Below are 18,163 nucleotides of genomic sequence, written 5' to 3' on the forward strand. Positions count from 1 at the left end.
ATTCAGTCTCCAGCCCCGCTCCCCTCCCAGAAGTCTGGGGATAGAACTGAAAGTTCAAAGTCTCTGGTCACATGGTTGATTCTCCTGGCAACCAGCCCCCCTTCTTAGGTGGGAGCCAAAACTTGCCTCATTAAGATAACAAAAGACATCTTTATCGCTCTCATCACTTAGGAAATTCCAAGGGTTTGGGAGATGTGAGCCAGGAACAGTGGACAAAGACCAAATATATATGAGTTGACCGAATACGTATTTCTTATAAATCGCAATATAGCATAAACCCAGCAAAACTGCCCTTCAGAAATGAAGGAGAGGGGCGCCTGGGTGGCTCAGTTGTTAAGCATCTCCTTTGGCTCAGGGCATGATTCCAGGGTCCTGGGATCGAGCCCTGCATCAGGCTCCTCTGGGAGCCTGCTTCTTCCTCTCCCACTCCCCTTGCCTGTGTTCCCTCTCGCGCTGGCTGTCTCTCTCTCCGTCAAATAAATAAATAAACCTTAAAAAAAAAAAAGAAAGAAAGAAAAGAAAAGAAATGAAGGAGAGATACATTCCCCCCAAAATACTAGGGGAATTCATCACCACTGGTCCTGCCTTATGAGAAATGGTAAAGGGAGTTCTTGAAAGAATGCTAGAGAAACACAAGCTTCTAGTTGTGAAATGAATAAACAATGGGAATAAAAGGTACAGCATAGACAGTATAGTCAATGCTATTGTAATAGTATGTGGTGACAGATAGTAGCTGTACTTGTGGTGAGCATAGCATAACAAATAAACTTGTCAAATTGCCATGCTGTACACAGGAAACTAATATAACATTGTATGTCAAGTATACATCAATAAAAAATAAAATGAAATAAAATATCCTGTCAATAGATGCAGAAGAACTGTTTGAAAAATTCAACAGCCTTTCTTGTCGAAAGCTCTGAACAAACTGAGTATAGAGGGAACATACCTCAACATAATAAAGACCATATATGACAAACCCACAGCTAACATCATACACAATGGTGAAAAATAGAGCTTTTTCTCTAAAATCAGAAGTAAGAGTGCCCACTCTCACCATTCCTATTCATTGTAGTACTGGAAGCCCTAGCTTGAACAATTAGGCAAGATAAAGAAACAAAAGGTATACAAATGGAAAGGAAAAGTAAAATCATCTTGGTCTGTAGATAACATGATCTCATATATAGAAAACCCTAAAGACTCCACTAAAAAACTATTAGGACTAATAAACAAATTCAGGCAAGTTGTAAGATACTATAAAAAAAAAACTATAGGCCAATATCCATGGTTCACATAGATGCAAAAATTCCTGATATAATATTAGCAAACTGACTTCAACAGCACATCAAAAGGATCATACATCATGATCAAAATCAACATACAAAAATCAATTACATTTCTATGAACTAACAGAAATAAAGAAAGCAATCCTGGGCACTGGGGTGGCTCAGTTGGTTAAGTGTCTACCTTCAGCTCAGGTCATGATCCCAGGATCCTGGGACTGAGCCCTGCATCGGGCTCCCTGCTCAGCAGGGAGCCTGCTTCTCCCTCTCCCTCTGCTGCTCCCCCTGTTTGTACTCTCCTCTCTCTCTGTGTCAAATAAATAAATAAAATCTTTAAAAAAGAAAAAAAGAAAAAAGAAAACAATCCCATTTACAATAGCACCAAAAAATAAAATAAAATACTTAAGAAATTCAACCAAAGGACGTAAAAGATATATACATTGAAAACTATAAGACGCTGATGAAAGAAATTGAAGAAGACACAAACGAATGGAAAGATATCTCATGATGGAACCACAAAAAAATATGAATAGCCAAGGCAATCTTGAGAAAGAACAAATCTGGATGCATCACACTTCCTGTTTTCAAACTATACTATAAAACTATAGTAGTGAAAACAGTGTGGTGCTGTTATAAAAACAGACACACAGACCCATGGAACAGAATTGAGAGCCTAAAAGTAAACCCATGCATATATGGTCAACTAATATTTGACAAGGGAGCCAAGAATATTCAATGGGGAAGAATGGCCCTTTCAATAAGTGGTGCTGGGAAAACTGGATATATACAATGAAATCAGGCCCCTATCTTGCACCACTCATAAAAAGTAACTCAAAATGAGTTAAAGACTTAAGGGTAAGACTTGAAACCATAAAACTCCTGGAAGAAAACAGAGGAAAAGCTCCTTGGTGTAGGTGTTGACAATGTTTTTTTTTTTTTTTTTAATACGACACCAAAAGCACAAGCAACAAAAGCCAAAATAAGTGAGACTACATCAAACTTAAAAGCTTCTGCACAACATAGGACACCATCAACAAAATGGAGAAGCAGCCTATGGAATGGAAGAAAATTTTTGCAAACCATATATCAGATAAGGGATTACTATCTAAAATATATAAAGAACTCATGTATCTCAGGGTACCTGGGTAGCTCAGTCAGTTAAGAGTCTGCCTTCAGCTCAGGTCATAATCCCAGGGTCCTGGGATCGAGTCCTGCGTGGGACTTCCTGCTCATCTGGGAGCCTGCCTCTCCCTCTGATTCTCCCCGCCCCACTCATTCTCTCTCTCTCTCTCAAATAAATAAAATCTTAAAAAAAAAAAACAACTCATTTAGCTCAATAACAAAAAAAAATCTGATGAAAAAATGGGCAAAGGAACTGAATAGACATTTTTCTAAAGAAGACATCCAGATGAGCAACAAGTATGTGAAAAGATGCTCAACATCACTCATCATTAGGGAAATGCAAATCACAATGAGGTATCACCTCACACCTGTTGGGATGGCTGTTATCAAAAAGACAAGAGATAACAAGTATTGGCATGGATGTGGGAAAAAGGGAATCCTTGTGCACTGTTGATGGGATTATAAATTGGTGCAGCCACTAGGGAAAAAGAATACAGAGGTTCTCCAAAAAATTAAAAATAGAATTACCATGTGATCCAACAAGACCCACTTCTGAGTATATATCCAAAACAAATGAAATCACTATCTCAAACAGATAACTGCACCAACATGTTCATTGCAGCATTATTCACAATAACGAAGACATGAAAAACCCTAGCGTCCACTAATGGATGAATGGCTACAGAACATGTGATAGACAGATAGATATTGGTCAAAGAGTACTAACTTCCAGTCATAAGACAAATAATTTCTGGGGATCTAATATATAACCTGTTGACTATAGTTAACAATACTGTATTGTGTACTTGAAAGTTGCAAAGAGAGTAAATTGTAAATGTTTTCACTATAAAAACAAAACTAGAAGTTATGTGAGGTGATGAATGTGCTACTAGCCCTATTGTGGTAACATTTCACAATTTCACATCATGACATTGTACACCTAAAATTTATACAATGTTATAGATCAATTATATCTCAAAGCTGGGGAAATTTTTTTAACTGAAACTTATATGATAGTAGTTATACTTTAAGTATTGGTTGATTAATAAAAGATAAGGTTGCATATTTTAGTCATCACAATAACATCTATATTCCTTTTAGAATAGCGTGTGCATATATGTGAGAGACAGAGGTATATTACTTATTTGTTCTTCAGACTGTTGATACCCCATGAATTTTCAGATATTAATTCTATATTAAGTTTGGACCTCTCAGGGGTTTATGGCCTACACATTGGAAACTCCAGCTCTGACATTCTACTTTATTTGAGGTCCTATAGACCATCTCATTGTTGAATAAATCTTATTCTTTTTTTCTTTATAATATTACCTGGCTAGAAAGTTGAATTTTACAAGGACGTCTTTTCTTATAAAAATTATACATTTATGCCAAATTCTGAAAATCCTGCCTGTATGTGTATGTATATCTATCCCTTGAAGGGATACCTGAAATATTAGTTGTTTATAATCTAAATCATCTTTTAAATGCCACAGATAAACATGGCATTTAATAGAGTGTGGTAAATTGACAGACCCCTTTAGTAACAGGAATAAGAACGTTTTAATTAATCTTTTCTGTAAACATGGATTTTTGTATATTGGGTATGCTTTAAATGAAACACACACATATGTATAGTGGTGTGTTTATGTCTCTACCTTCTTTGGGGCTTATAAGATATTTGTTGCCAGCCATACACACTGGCAAGTGGCACATCCCCATTAGAGCCTGAGATCTAGAGAGAAGTAGTGTGCCTGAGCCCAGGGGGGATTCATCAGTTTTTGGTGGGCCACTCTTTATTCTCTGTTACTCTAGCCCAATTACATGTCCACCATTTAGAAAGATTGTGTGGTTGGGGTTTTGAATCGAAATTTTGTTGTCTCTGGGCACATAGAGCAGTACAGGCAGACCTTGTTTTATTGAGCTGCTCTGTATCGTGCTTTACAGATGCTGTGTTTTTTACAAATTGAAAGTTTGTGGCAAGCCTGTGGAGCAAGTCCTTTGATGCCATTTTCCAACAGCATTTTCTCACCTCATGTCTCTGTGTCATGTTTTGGTAATTCTCTCAATATTTCAAACTTCTTCATTATTATCATATTTGAAATGCTGCAGTCTTAGGATAAAACTTGAACAGGTGAGGAGCTGCTTCTTATGGATGAGCAGAGTGGTTTCTTGAGATGGAATCTACTTCTGGTGAAGTGGAGACTGTTGAAATGACAACAAAGGATTCTAAAGAATGTTATTGACAAAGCAGCAGCAGGGTTTGAGAGGAGCAACTTCAGTTTTGTAAGAAGCTCAACTGTGGGTGAAATGCTATCCAACAGTATCACATGCTACAGAGAAATTGTTCGTGAAAAGAAGAGTCAATCAATTTGGTAAACTTCAGTGTTGTTTTATTTTAAGAAACTGCTGCAGCTACCCCAGCCTTTAGCAACCAACACCCTGGTCAGTCAGCAACCATCAACATCAAGGCGGGACCCTCCATCAGCAAAAAAATTATGACTTACTGAAAGCTCAGGTGATGGTTAGCGTTTTTTAGCAGTAAAGTATTTTTTAATTAAGGTATGTACTTTTTTTAGATATAATGCTACTGCACATATATTAGACTACAGTATAGTATAAACATAGCTTTCATGTGTTCTGGGAATCCAAAAAATTGATTTAACTCACTTTTTTTGCAGTATTTGCTTTACTGTGGTGGTCTAGAACCGAACCGGCAGTATCTCGGAAGCATGCCTATACCAGTATAAACAAGCCAGACCAGTTTAAGTTATGATAAACATCAACACAGCACCTTTTTTCTTTTTTTAGGCCTGCATGCTTGTTTTTCAACCAGATCTCGGTATCACACTTCCTGACCTAGCCGAGAACAGTGAAGTGATTATTTGTCTCGATTGCTCCAATTCCATGGAGGGTGCAACATTCTTGCAAGCCAAGCAAATTGCCTTCTATGCGCTGTCCTTGATGGGTAAGAAGCAAAAGATAAACATTGTCAAGTTTGGCACAGGTGAGTGCTCTTCAGCCCCAGTCTACAGTGTGCTTTCTCCTTAATATTAACACGAGTAGAGCTGATGGCTGTTGGTACCCTGACCCCATCTGTGGAGTGAGAGGTAGCATAGCATAGAGTTCAAGATCCAGAACACTCAAGCTGGGTCCCTGGGTTCAGATTCCAGCTCTACCACTTACTAGCTCTAGATGTCACCTTGGGCAAATTACTTGAACTTTTCCTCATCTGTAATATGAGTAATAGTTCCTACCTCATCGTGTTATAAGGACTGAGCTAATGCATGTAAAGGATTTAAAACAGTGCCTATTACAGGGCAAGTGCTGTATAAACATTCCTAGGTTACCAGCAGCTGAACCAAATGCAAGACCTTTGGTTTGACATGTATGAGGGTCACAAGGATATGGACAGAACACTTGAAATCAATAAAGTAGTAGAAAAATCTATAAGGTTTCAGGAAGCATCAGATCAGCCCTTTTAGAGGAAAAGTAATACCATCCTCCAGGTGGGGGTCCAGGGACATCTCAGCCACCAGAACAAGGTACTTTAGGAATGAGAGAAGGAACACAGACTAGAGTGAGGGGACAGTCATGTCCTGTTGATTCTTCTGTGCCATTCACCAGAAGACAGAGCCCTTTTACGAAGGAGCCAGGGTCTGCTGCTGCTGGGGGCAGAGGTCAAGTAAGGCTGGGGTACCACGGGCCTGGAAGGAGAATATGTCCCTTTGGTGGCCCGGCGGCCTGTGCTGTTGTGACACCCCACATCTGAACCATCTTCTACAGAACAGAGGTCTACACATGTAATTTTACTCAGAACATTTTACACAGTAAAGTGCATAGTTTCAATGCACTAGAGTTAATTATTTAAAGGAATACTGTGGTGAAGTTTTTTTTTAATATGTTAAACTATCAAACATGATTGTTGGTGGTCAATAAAGTGAATATTTAATAGCTGCACCTCACACCAATCTTATCACACAGGTTACAAGGAATTATTTTCATATCCCAAGTACATCACAAGCAATAATATGCCAGCAGAGTTCATTATGGTGAGTAAAAGAACCTTCCTTCATCTCTTAGGTCTTTTCCTATCAAGTTTTAATGGTACTGCCTGGTCTTATTCCCCCCAAGACCACTAATAGAACACCCCTAGTCCTTCAGTTTTTGTATGTCAGTGGGGCTCTTTTTAAAATTATTATTATTAATAAAAGTGATATGAAATCATTAAAGAAAAATTAGAAATTAAGAAGGGTGGAAAGAAAAATACGACAGTTCTACCACCTAAATACAACCAGCATTAACAGTGTTGGAATGTTTTCTTCTGTTCCTTTTTTTCTTTTTCTTTAAATGGCACAAGTGGAGAAGGACTAGTTGCCACTTCAGCCCAGGCCAGCAAACCCAGGAAAACCATAAAAACATCAAATAAGTGTCAACTGATAATATTGTAGTTACCGTGTGATATGAAATAAACTAACAGGATATAAGCATAGCTGTTCCATAAATGTGTAATTAAAAAAATATCTTTTGGGGCGCCTGGGTGGCACAGCGGTTAAGCGTCTGCCTTCGGCTCAGGGCGTGATCCTTGGCGTTATGGGATCGAGCCCCACATCAGGCTCCTCTGCTATGACTGCTTCTTCCTCTCCCACTCTCCCTGCTTGTGTTCCCTCTCTCGCTGGCTGTCTCTATCTCTGTCAAATAAATAAATCTTTAAAAAAAATAAAAAAAAAAATATCTTTTCAGTGATGATATCTCTAAACCATCATCGAGACATGCTTCAATAAATGGTTACAGTTAATGGTGAATATATCCAAAAGGAATAACCTTTCATTTCATTTCCTCCAGTCGGCTACACCTACCATGGGAAATACAGACTTCTGGAAAACGCTCCGATATTTAAATCTACTGTACCCTTCTCAAGGCTTACGGAGCATTCTCCTTATATCTGACGGGCACCTCCAGAATGAGAGTCTGACTTTGCAGCTTGTGAAGAGAAATGTCCAGCACACCAGGCTGTTCTCCTGTGGTATTGGGTAAGTGTAGGAGATCTAGTCACACAGTGAACACCGTGGGGGAAGAGGGGGGAAGCGCCTTTGGGTAGGTTTTCTTTGTTGGCCTGCACATGATTTTTAGAAGTTTTGAAGTTGATAACAGTAGTTTAGCATAGAGTTGCAGAGCTCTGGGCAAGTTGTTTAACCTCTTGTCTGTAAAATGAAGATGATAATGAAAATGTCATAGGTTTAATAGGTTTGCTCTGAGGATTAAATGAGCTCATATATAAAAAGTACTTAAGGCCCAGCCCTGCACTGGGGTGAGGGAAATGTGGTGTAAAGAAGACCCACACCCCAGTACCACTAGGAAAAAAAAAAAGTACTTAAGAACATTTGGCAAGCACCAAATCAATGTTAGTTTGGGGGGTTTTTTGTTTTTGTTTTGTTTTGTTTTGTTGCATAAAAATCCAAATTTCCAACCTATCCTGAGAAGCCTGAAGCCAGGCATACCCCCTCCCCTGGCAGTTCCTGACCAGGGCTGAGGGCCACTGCCTTGGGTAAGGCCCCACCCAGGCTCCTTGCTCCTTCACAGCTTTCTGGTGGCTGGGCACATTTGCATTTTCAAATCCTGTGATGAACATAGGATCTTTCTCTTGGGAGGCTAGGCCCCCATGATTGTTGGAATGAACCCCCTCCCCAATTATAGTTAGCTTTTTTGGATTGAACTGAAGCATATGGTGTAAACATAAGGAAAACATCAAACAGAAGGGGCCAGACTGGTGTTTGCACAGAGCATGCATGCACCATCTCCCTGGGCTCTCCCCCACATAGTCACCATCCTGGCAAGTGATAACCAGGCGTCCCTATTCTGAGGCAGTGCGTGGAGCAGGGCAGCCCCTCAACATGGGGGTAGGGGCAGAGGTGGGAGTAGTGGCTATTGGTGTTCCCTGGGGCCACTGTTCTGTCCTGGGATAGGGGTCCTCCTCAGGCCTCAGCTATGAGCTACAGGAGCTGGCACCCTCCGCACCCCTTGAGGGCCCTCCCTGTTGTACCCAAGCCAGACCTGCCTGCCCAGAGGGCTCTTTCCCTCTCTCTGCCCCTCCTCAGTCACAGCTCCTAGGCCTCTTCTCTAATCTGAGGCCTAAGAGAACACCACAGACCAACCAGGAAATTTATCCAGCCCACAGTGGACTCCGCCAGGAATTGCTCCTAAATGGGATTTACCTGATTAACTTGTGGACATGGGGTGACTGGCACTACCCTGCTGCAGGGACGTGTCCCCCTGCCTGCCTGAGTCAGTGCCCTGTTCTATCTTCCTGATTACAGCAACATCCCTCTGCTCCCCTGACCACGTATCAGAGGCTGTGCCAGGGTTACGGCTCAGACTTCAGTGCAGAAGATACTAGGCCCTGTTGATTCCTTCTTTGCTGAGAGCCTGTCATGAGACAGACACTCCTTGGGGCTGGACCACAGTGCTTTATATAGGGAGACAAGCAGCAAGCAATCAAATAAGCGGAAAGGAGAAATGGGTTTTCCTAAGTGCCAGGAAGGAAATGAGCGGGGTGCTGTGATTGGGGGTGAGTGGGCATGAACCTCATTTGGGAGATGACTTTGTGCTTTGACGTGACCCAGCCTGAGGGAGCTGGAATTTTTACTGATTTTCCGTCAGGTTTTGGGATCTTTCTAAATGTTTCTGCCTGACTTTATACATGCTCATTTGTATTCATAAACTCTAGCAATATGTGAGTTCTCCAGGAGTAGAGACTGTCATTCCTGCCTGTTGTCACAAACTGTCCTCTGAGCTCCACACAGCAGGAGCAAAAAAGATTCCAAGCAGCTTCAGGAGCCGATGAAATCGATAAAATGCAAATAAACTCCAGTTTAGGGGGATTATCTAATTGGTGTTGTAACGACCACCAATTAATTTTGAAGACTAAAGACAAATCCGATCTTTAATCAATAGGCTAAGAAATATTTTAGAAATAACTTTCTTAAGTTCTTTTCCTGAAAAATAATTGTGTCTTTAACTATTTCAGGAGGAACCTAAGAAAGGCTTTCTTAATAGTTTTAGAATTACTATTGAGAAAAATTTAATGGTACATTGTCATTTAAGTAAAGCGTATCTTTGCTAGAAGGAGACGTCTTTATCCCTTCTGCTATCTAGACGCGCATCATATTTTAAGATGTGGACTTTACTAACTGCCAGTTCTTGGCCTTTTGGATCAAATTTGAGTAACTGACACTCATTGAAAGTAGGTTGATATTTTTGTCAGTATTCTGATGACTTTTTGGAGGTTTTTGGAATCATCTACTCCCTCCTTTGGTAAACCAAGAGTCAAGAATTTCTGCTCTTTTTTTCCTATTGTGAAAAAGAAATAAGTTCTCTGGTATATGACAGCTTAAATTACTCAAACCTTCAGATGTTTCATACTGTCCATGCTGAGTTTTCTCTCTTTAACCTCAACTACAGAGAGTAATTCTTCTGCATGTAATGTCTCTTCTATTGAGTTTCGAGCTATGTCAACATTGTTAACTACATGATTCAAAACTGTTTCTAAAATTTCTTGAAAATTAAAACATGTAAAATGTGATCAGTTCTACAGCAAATCGTCATATCTTAAGGACTTTGTCCCAGTATGGTGCTGGAGTATTTGAGTATTTTAACTCAAAATCCAAACATAGTTGGAAAAAACAGGTACGTTTTTCAAACATTTCTAGTTTTATGCTTACATGTGGAAATACTATCTTCTTGCAAATCTAGTGACAGTAACTTCTGTGTTTTCATTAGTGGAAAGGGGACCTAGGAAAAGGACAAAGATACCAAAGGCATAGTTACTTAGTTACTGTCTGTCTTGCACCTAGCAGTTCTCCTTAATTGGGTCATTCTCCTAACTAATAGTTCGATTTCTTCTTTATAAAGTGTCATGGAGGGATTTTTTAATTTTTTTTATTTCTTATAATAATTTTTATTATATTATTTTAGTCACCATACCTATTTAGTCACCATACCTAGTTTTCGATGTAAAGTTCCATGATTCATTACTTGCATATAACACTCAATGCACCATGCAATACGTGCCCTCCTTACTACCCATCACTGACCTGTTCCAATCCCCCACCCCCCTCCCCTCTGAAGCCCTCAGTTTGTTTCCCAGAGTCCATAGTCTCTCATGGTTCATTCCCCTTTCTGTTTACCCCCCCTTTCTTCTTCCCTGTCTTCTCCTACCGATCTTCCTACTTCTTATGTTCCATAGATGAGAGAAATCATATAATTGTCTTTCTTTGCTTGACTTGTTTCACTTAGCATTATCTCCTCCAGTCCCGTCCATGTTGCTGCAAATGTTGTGAAATCGTTCTTTCTGATGGCTGAGTAATATTCCATTGTATATATCATGGAGGGATTTTTAAAAGCAAAGTATTATACATGTATTGCTAGAGTTAATATGCTATTGTGGCAAAATATACATAAAATTTACCTTTTAACCATTCCTAAGTGGCATTCAGTGGCATTAAGCTACATTAGGGGTGCTTGAGTGCCTCAGTCAGTTGGGTGTCTGCCTTTGGTTCAGGTCACCCCACATTGGGCTCCCTGCTCAGCGGGGAGTCTGCTTCTCCCTCTCCCTCTGTCTCTACCTCCCACTCGTGCTCTCTGTCTCTCTCTCTCTCACTGTCTTAAATAAATGAATAAAATCTTAAAAAATAATAATAAAGGTACATTCACAGTGTTGTGCAGCCATCACCACCATCCATCTCCAGAACTTTGCATCATCCCAAACAGAAACTCTACTCATTAAACAACAACTCCCCATTCCACCCTCCCCTAGTCCCTGGCAGCCACCATTCTACTTTCACTCTCTATGAATTTGACTACTTTAGATACTTCATGAAAGCAGAATCATACAATATGTGTCCTTTTTTTTTTAAATTTTTACAATATGTGTCCTTCTATACCTGTCTTGTTTCATTTGGTATAATGTTTTCAAGGTCTATCCATGTTGTGGCATGTGTCAGAATTTTCTTCTTTTTTAAAGGCTGAATAATATTTCATTGTGTTCACATACCACATTTTGTTTATCCATTCATTTGTTGATAGATATTTGGGTTGTTTCTACCTTTTAGTGGTTGTGAATTTTGCTGCTGTGAGTATTGACATATAAGCATGTGTTCAGGTCTGATTACAGTTATTTTAGGTATATAACAGAAGTGGAATTTCTGGATCATTTGGTAATTGTGTTTAGTTTTTTTAGGACTTGTTATACTGTTGTCCACAGTGGCTTCACCATTTTACATTCCCATGAGCAATGCACTAGGGTTCCAGTTTTTCTACATAATTAATAGCATTTGTCATTTTCCGGTTTTGGTTTTTTTTTTTTATTTTTTTATGAAGATTTTATTTATTTATTTGACAGAGAGAGAGCGAGAGAGGGAACACAAGCAAGGGGATTGGGAGAGGGAGAAGCAGGCTTCCCACTGAGCAGGGAGCCTGACGTGGGGCTCGATCCCAGGACCCCGGGATCATGACCTGAGCTGCAGGCAGACGCTTAAGGGATGAGCCACCCAGTGCCCCAGGTTTTGGTTTTATAATAACCATCCTAGGGGAGGATCGGAGAAAAGATGGCAGAGGAGTAGGGGACCCCTTTTTCAGCTGGTCCCCTGAGTCGAGGTGGATATCGACCAGACCATCCTGAAAACCCATGGAATCACCCTGAGACACAGGAAGATACATCTGGATCTCTACAAACAAATATCTCCAGCGCTGAGTATTGAGGTACAAAGTGGGAAGCCGTGAATCCGCGCACAGATATTGGAAGATAAACGGAAGGGAGAGGGAGGTGCTGTGCTCTGGCACTGGGAAGCAGTAGCCACCTGCACTGGGGAGCGGGCCAGACTCACGGACCGACACCTGCGAGAAAGCAGTCTGAGACCGTGAGCCTGGGAACGCGCGTGTGACCAGACTGAAAACCGGAGCTCTGGAGCGCTCACTGGAACCAGACTGATACCGGGAGCTTGGGAGCGCATGGGCGACCAGACTGAAAACTGGCACTCCGGATTGTGCGCAAACCACACTGAAACAGGGAGCTTGGGAGCACTCGGGGAAACTGGTGGTGGCTAGTGGTGTTAGAGCACAAAGGGGAGATGTGCGGGCCCTGAAAGCGAGGGCTGGGAGAGCGGCTATGGGGCACATGACCCGGGATGCTGCAGGGTTTTTGGCATAACTGACAGAAACAGAGTTAAAGTGGCCAAGAGAGCTCAGTGGAGAGCGGACTGTGATTTCTCTGCTCTGAGACAGAGGCTAGGATACGGCCACTGCTGCTCTGACTCTCAGAAGAGTCACAGAAAACCACCAGGAAAAGCCGCCAGAGAAAAAAAGCCCAGAAATACCTGCTCACATTGTGCCCATCCCCATCCCCCCTCGCAGGGGACAGGGCGACTCTACCCAAAGAGGGTTGCCTGAGTATCAGCGTGGCAGGCTGCTCCCCCAGAAAACAGGCTGAAAAATCAAGAAGCCCCCATCCCTAAGGTCCCAATAAAACAAGTGCACACTGCCTGGGTCCTGGTCAATAATTTGGGCTCTGGGCATCCCCGCAACCTCTCCTCATCAGAATGATGAGGAGGAGAAATGCTCAGGAAAGAAAGGACACAGAGACTGTGGCCTCTGCCACAGAAATGATGGATATGGATACAACCAAATTGTCAGAAATGGAGTTCAGAGTAACAATGGTCAAAATGATGTGTAGGCTTGAAAAAAAAATTAACGACAATATTAACAAGAATATAGAATCTCTAAGGGTGGAAATGAGAGCGAATCTGGCAGAAATTTAAAATACTATGAATCAATTGCTGTCTAAACTAGACGCTCTGGCGGCCAGGGTGAGTGAGGCAGAAGAATGAATTAGTGAATTGGAGGATGGGATGGTAGAAGAGAAAGTTAAAACAGAAACTTTGCTCAAAAAAATCCAATCTCAAGAATGTAGGTTACAGGAGATTACTGACTCAATGAAATGTTCCAGTGTCAGAATCATTGGCATCCCCAAGGGGGTGGAGAAAGAGAGAGGTCTAGAAGAGATATTTGAACAAATTGTAGCTGAAATCTTCCTTAATCTGACAAAGGAAACAAGCATTCGTATCCAAGAGGCAGAGAGGACGCCTCCCAAGGTCAATCACAGCAAACTTACACCACATCACGTCATAGTGCAATTCGCAAATATTAGATCCAAGGATACAGTATTAAAAGCAGCCAGGGTGAAGAGATTCCTTATGTACAGAGGTAAAAATATCAGAATAACGTCAGACCTGTCTACACAGACCTGGCAACATAGGAAGGGTTGGCAGGGTATTTTCAAAGCTCTATCCGAGAAGAACATGCAGCCAAGGATCCTTTATCCAGCAAGGCTGTCATTCAGCATTGATGGAGAGACAAGGGCCTTCCAGGATCAGCAGAAACTGACTGAATTCGTAACCACGAAACCAGCCCTACAGGAGATATTAAGGGGGGGGTTCTATAAAAGTAAAAAGGCCCCAAGAGTGATACAGAACAGAAAAGTCACAATCAATAGAAACAAAGACTTTACAGGCAACATGGCGTCATTAAAATCGTATCTCTCAATAATCAGTCTCAATGTAAATGGCCTAAATGCTCCCATAAAATGCCACAGGGTTGCAGATTGGATAGAAAGCCATGACCCATCCATTTGCTGTCTACAAGAGACTCATTTTGAACCTAAAGATACATTCAGATTGAAATTAAAAGGATGGAATACCATCTTTCATGCCAATGGACCTCAAAAGAAAGCTGGGGTAGCAATTCTCATATCAGACAGATTGGATTTAAACTAAAGACTATAGTTAGAGACACAGAAGGGCTCTATATTATTCTTAAAGGATGTATACAACAAGTGGATATGACAATTATAAATATATATGCCCCCAACAGGGGAACAGCAAGATACACAAGCCAACTCTTAACCACAATAAAGAGACATATAGATAAAAATACACTAATAGTAGGGGATCTCAACACTCCACTATCAGCAATAGACAGATCACCTGAGCAAGAAATCAGCAAAGAAACAAGAGCATTGAATGCCATACTCAACGAGTTGGACCTCATAGATATATATAGAACACTACACCCCAGAACCAAAGAATACTTATTCTATTCTAATGCCCATGGAACATTCTCAAGAATAAACCATGTTCCGGGTAACAAAACAGGTCTCAACCGATACCAAAAGACTGAAATTATTCCCTGCATATTCTCAGACCACAACGCTCTGAAATTGGAACTCAACCACAAGGAAAAATTTGGAAGAAACTCAAACACTTAAAGACTAAGAGCCATCCTGCTCAGGAATGATTTTATAAACCAGGAAATCAAAAATCAATTTAAACACTTTATGGAGGCCAATGAGAATGAAAACACAACGGTCCAAAACCTATGGGACACTNTGTCTCTCTTCGCAGATGACATGATACTCAATATGGAAAACCCAAAAGAATCCACTCCCAAACCATTGAAGTTATAGAGCAATTCGGTAATGTGGCGGGATACAAAATCAATGCTCAGAAATCAGTTGCATTTCTATACACGAATAATGAGACTGAAGAAAGAGAAATTAGGGAATCCATCCCATTTACAATAACACCAAAAACCATGCGTTACCTTGGAATTAACTTAACCAGAGACGTAAAGGACCTATATGCTAGAAACTATAGATCACTTTTGAAAGATATTGAGGAAGACATAAAAAGATGGAAAAATATTCCATGCTCATGGATTGGAAGAATTAACATAGTTAAAATGTCCATACTACCCAGAGCAATCTACACTTTCAATGCTATCCCGATCAAAATACCGAGGACATTTTTCAAAGAACTGGAACAAATAGTCCTTAAATTTGTATGGAAACAGAAAAGGCCCCGATTCTCCAAGGAATTGTTGAAAAGTAAGAACAATGCTGGGGGCATCACAATGCCGGATTTCGAGCTGTACTACAAAGCTGTGATCACAAAGACAGCATGGTACTGGCACAAAAACAGACACATAGACCAATGGAACAGAATAGAGAACCCAGAAATGGACCCTCGGCTCTTTGGGCAACTAATCTTTGATAAAGCAGGAAAAAACATCCGGTGGAAAAAACAGTCTCTTCAATAAATGGTGCTGGGAAAATTGGACAGCCATATGCAAAAGAATGAAACGTGACCACTCTTTCACACCATACACAAAGATAAACTCCAAATGGATGAAAGACCTCAATGTGAGACAGGAATCCATCAAAATCCTAGAGGAGAACATAGGCAGCAACCTCTACGACATTGCCCACAGCAACTTTTTTCATGACACATCTCCAAAGGCAAGAGACACAGAAGAAAAAATGAACTTGTAGGACTTCATCAAGATAAAAAGCTTCTGCACAGCCAAGGAAGCAGTCAAAAAAAAACTAAGAGGCAGCCCACAGAACGGAAGAAGATATTTGCAAATGACACTACAGATAAAAAATTAGTATCCAAGATCTACAAAGAACTTCTCAAACTCANCACAGCAACTTTTTTCATGACACATCTCCAAAGGCAAGAGACACAGAAGAAAAAATGAACTTGTAGGACTTCATCAAGATAAAAAGCTTCTGCACAGCCAAGGAAGCAGTCAAAAAAAAACTAAGAGGCAGCCCACAGAACGGAAGAAGATATTTGCAAATGACACTACAGATAAAAAATTAGTATCCAAGATCTACAAAGAACTTCTCAAACTCAATACATGGGAAACAAATAATCAAATCAATAAGTGGGCAGAAGATATGAACAGACACTTTTCCAATGAAGACATACAAATGGCTAACAGACACATGAAAAAATGTTCAAAATCATTAGCCATCAGGGAAATTCAAATCAAAACCACATCAAGATACCACCTTATGCCAGTTGGAATGGCAAAAATTGACAAGGCAGGAAACAACAGATGTTGGAGAGGATGTGGAGAAAGGGGAACCCTCTTACAATGTTGGAGGGATGCAAGTTGGTACAGCCACTTTGGAAAACAGTGTAGAGGTCCCTTAAAAAGTTAAAAATTGACCGACCCTGTGACCCAGCAATTGCATTACTGGGTATTTACCCCAAAGATACAGACATAGTGAAGAGAAGGGCCATTTGCACCTCAATGTTCATAGCTATTGTCTGCAATAGCTAAATTGTGGAAGGAGCCGAGATGCCCTTCAACAGATGACTGGGTTAAGAAGATGTGGTCCATATATACAATGGAATATTACTCAGCCATCAAAAAGAATGATTTCACAACATTTGCAGCAACATGGATGGGACTGGAGGAGATAATGCTAAGTGAAATAAGTCAAGCAGAGAAAGGCAATTATCTTATGGTTTCACTCATTTATGGAACATAGGAAATAGGAAGATCGGTAGGAGCAGAAAGGGAAGAATGAAGAGGGGGTAAACAGAAGGGGGAATGAACCATGAGAGACTATGGACTCTGGGAAACAAACTGAGGGCTTCAAACAGGAGAGGGGTGGGGATTGGGTTAGGCCAGTGATGGGTAGTAAGGAGGGCACGTATTGCATGGTGCACTGGGTGTTATACGGAAGTAATGAATCATGGAACATTACATCAAAAACTAGGGGTGTACTGTATGGTGATTAACATAACATAATAAAAAATTATCATAAAAAAAAGAAAGCTACCAAAAACAAAGCAAAACAAAAAAACCATCCTAGGGTGTGAAGTTGTAACCTTCATTGGGCTTCTGATTTGCATTTCTCTAATGACTAGTAATGTTGACTATCTTTTCATGTGTTCTTTGGCCATTTGTATATTTTCTTTGTAAAAATGTGTATTCAAGCCCTTTGTAGGATTAATTTTTATAACTAGAATCTACTCCCTGCCAGAGTTTTATATTAGTAATCAACTAATGGAATATTTTGGGAATGTCTTACATATTTAAATTATATGCTAATGCTATTATTAAGAATTCTATATAAAATCTTTTTGAAAAAGTACCCTGAGGAAGAAGGAGAAAAACAAAAACAAAAGCAAAGAGCTACAAATCCCAAAAGATAGAATGTAAAATTATTTTAAGCGTTACATTAACTATTTTCCAGATGTAACATTGAAAAGGAAATAATTCTTCTCTTATAAATAGATAGAAGACCAAATGACTAGGTTACATTCTCCAAGTTGCCACTCTGTCTCCATCAAATGGCAGCAACTAAGTACAGATGCACCGGAGCCTCTGCAGGCTCCAGCCCAGGTGCAGTCTTTGTTTCACAATGAGCGACTCCTTGTCTATGGATTTATTCCTCATTGTACACAGGTAAGAAATCACACAGCTTGTTTTACTATGGGAAGAGTAATGTCTGTTGCCAACAATTTTCTTTTTCTTTTCTTTCTCTATTCTTCCCTCTCCCCCTTCAAATCATAATATGCTGGCAAATTTTCTCCTTCTGGAAACCTAATAGGTAGTTAACTAGGGATACTGGGCAGCCTTTTAATTTCCATTAATAGAAAAGAGAAAATCACGGTGAAACTAACTAAGAAACTATGGAGTGAAAAAGCTAATAAGGAATTCCACCCCCCCCCCATTTCAGGCAACTCTATGTGCATTGATTCAAGAGAAAGAATTTTCTACAGTAGTAGCAACTACTGAACTTCAGAAGACAACTGGAACTGTAAGATTCAAAACTTTAACTATGAACTCACTCTTTGAACGTTGTAGTATTTTTATATTTTCATATCTAATGCTCCATGTATTTCCTTTATTGT

At 40.3% G+C, this 18,163-nt stretch overlaps 1 protein-coding gene across 6 annotated transcripts in view; it reads left to right on the plus strand.

Moving 5' to 3' along the window:
• PARP4 (poly(ADP-ribose) polymerase family member 4) overlaps window positions 1-18,163 on the plus strand; it is a 134,599-nt gene that overhangs the window by 74,740 nt on the left and 41,696 nt on the right. For all 6 annotated transcript variants that reach the window (XM_034664935.1, XM_034664939.1, XM_034664937.1 and 3 more), the window contains 6 exons: window positions 5,211-5,406; window positions 6,384-6,451; window positions 7,245-7,432; window positions 9,986-10,085; window positions 17,544-17,714; window positions 17,989-18,069. In XM_034664935.1, the coding sequence (XP_034520826.1) occupies window positions 5,211-5,406; window positions 6,384-6,451; window positions 7,245-7,432; window positions 9,986-10,085; window positions 17,544-17,714; window positions 17,989-18,069 (804 nt within the window). The remainder of the gene's footprint in view (window positions 1-5,210; window positions 5,407-6,383; window positions 6,452-7,244; window positions 7,433-9,985; window positions 10,086-17,543; window positions 17,715-17,988; window positions 18,070-18,163) is intronic.

The sequence above is a fragment of the Ailuropoda melanoleuca genome, chromosome 7 (genome assembly GCF_002007445.2).
Source record: "Ailuropoda melanoleuca isolate Jingjing chromosome 7, ASM200744v2, whole genome shotgun sequence".
Lineage (NCBI taxonomy): Eukaryota > Metazoa > Chordata > Mammalia > Carnivora > Ursidae > Ailuropoda > Ailuropoda melanoleuca.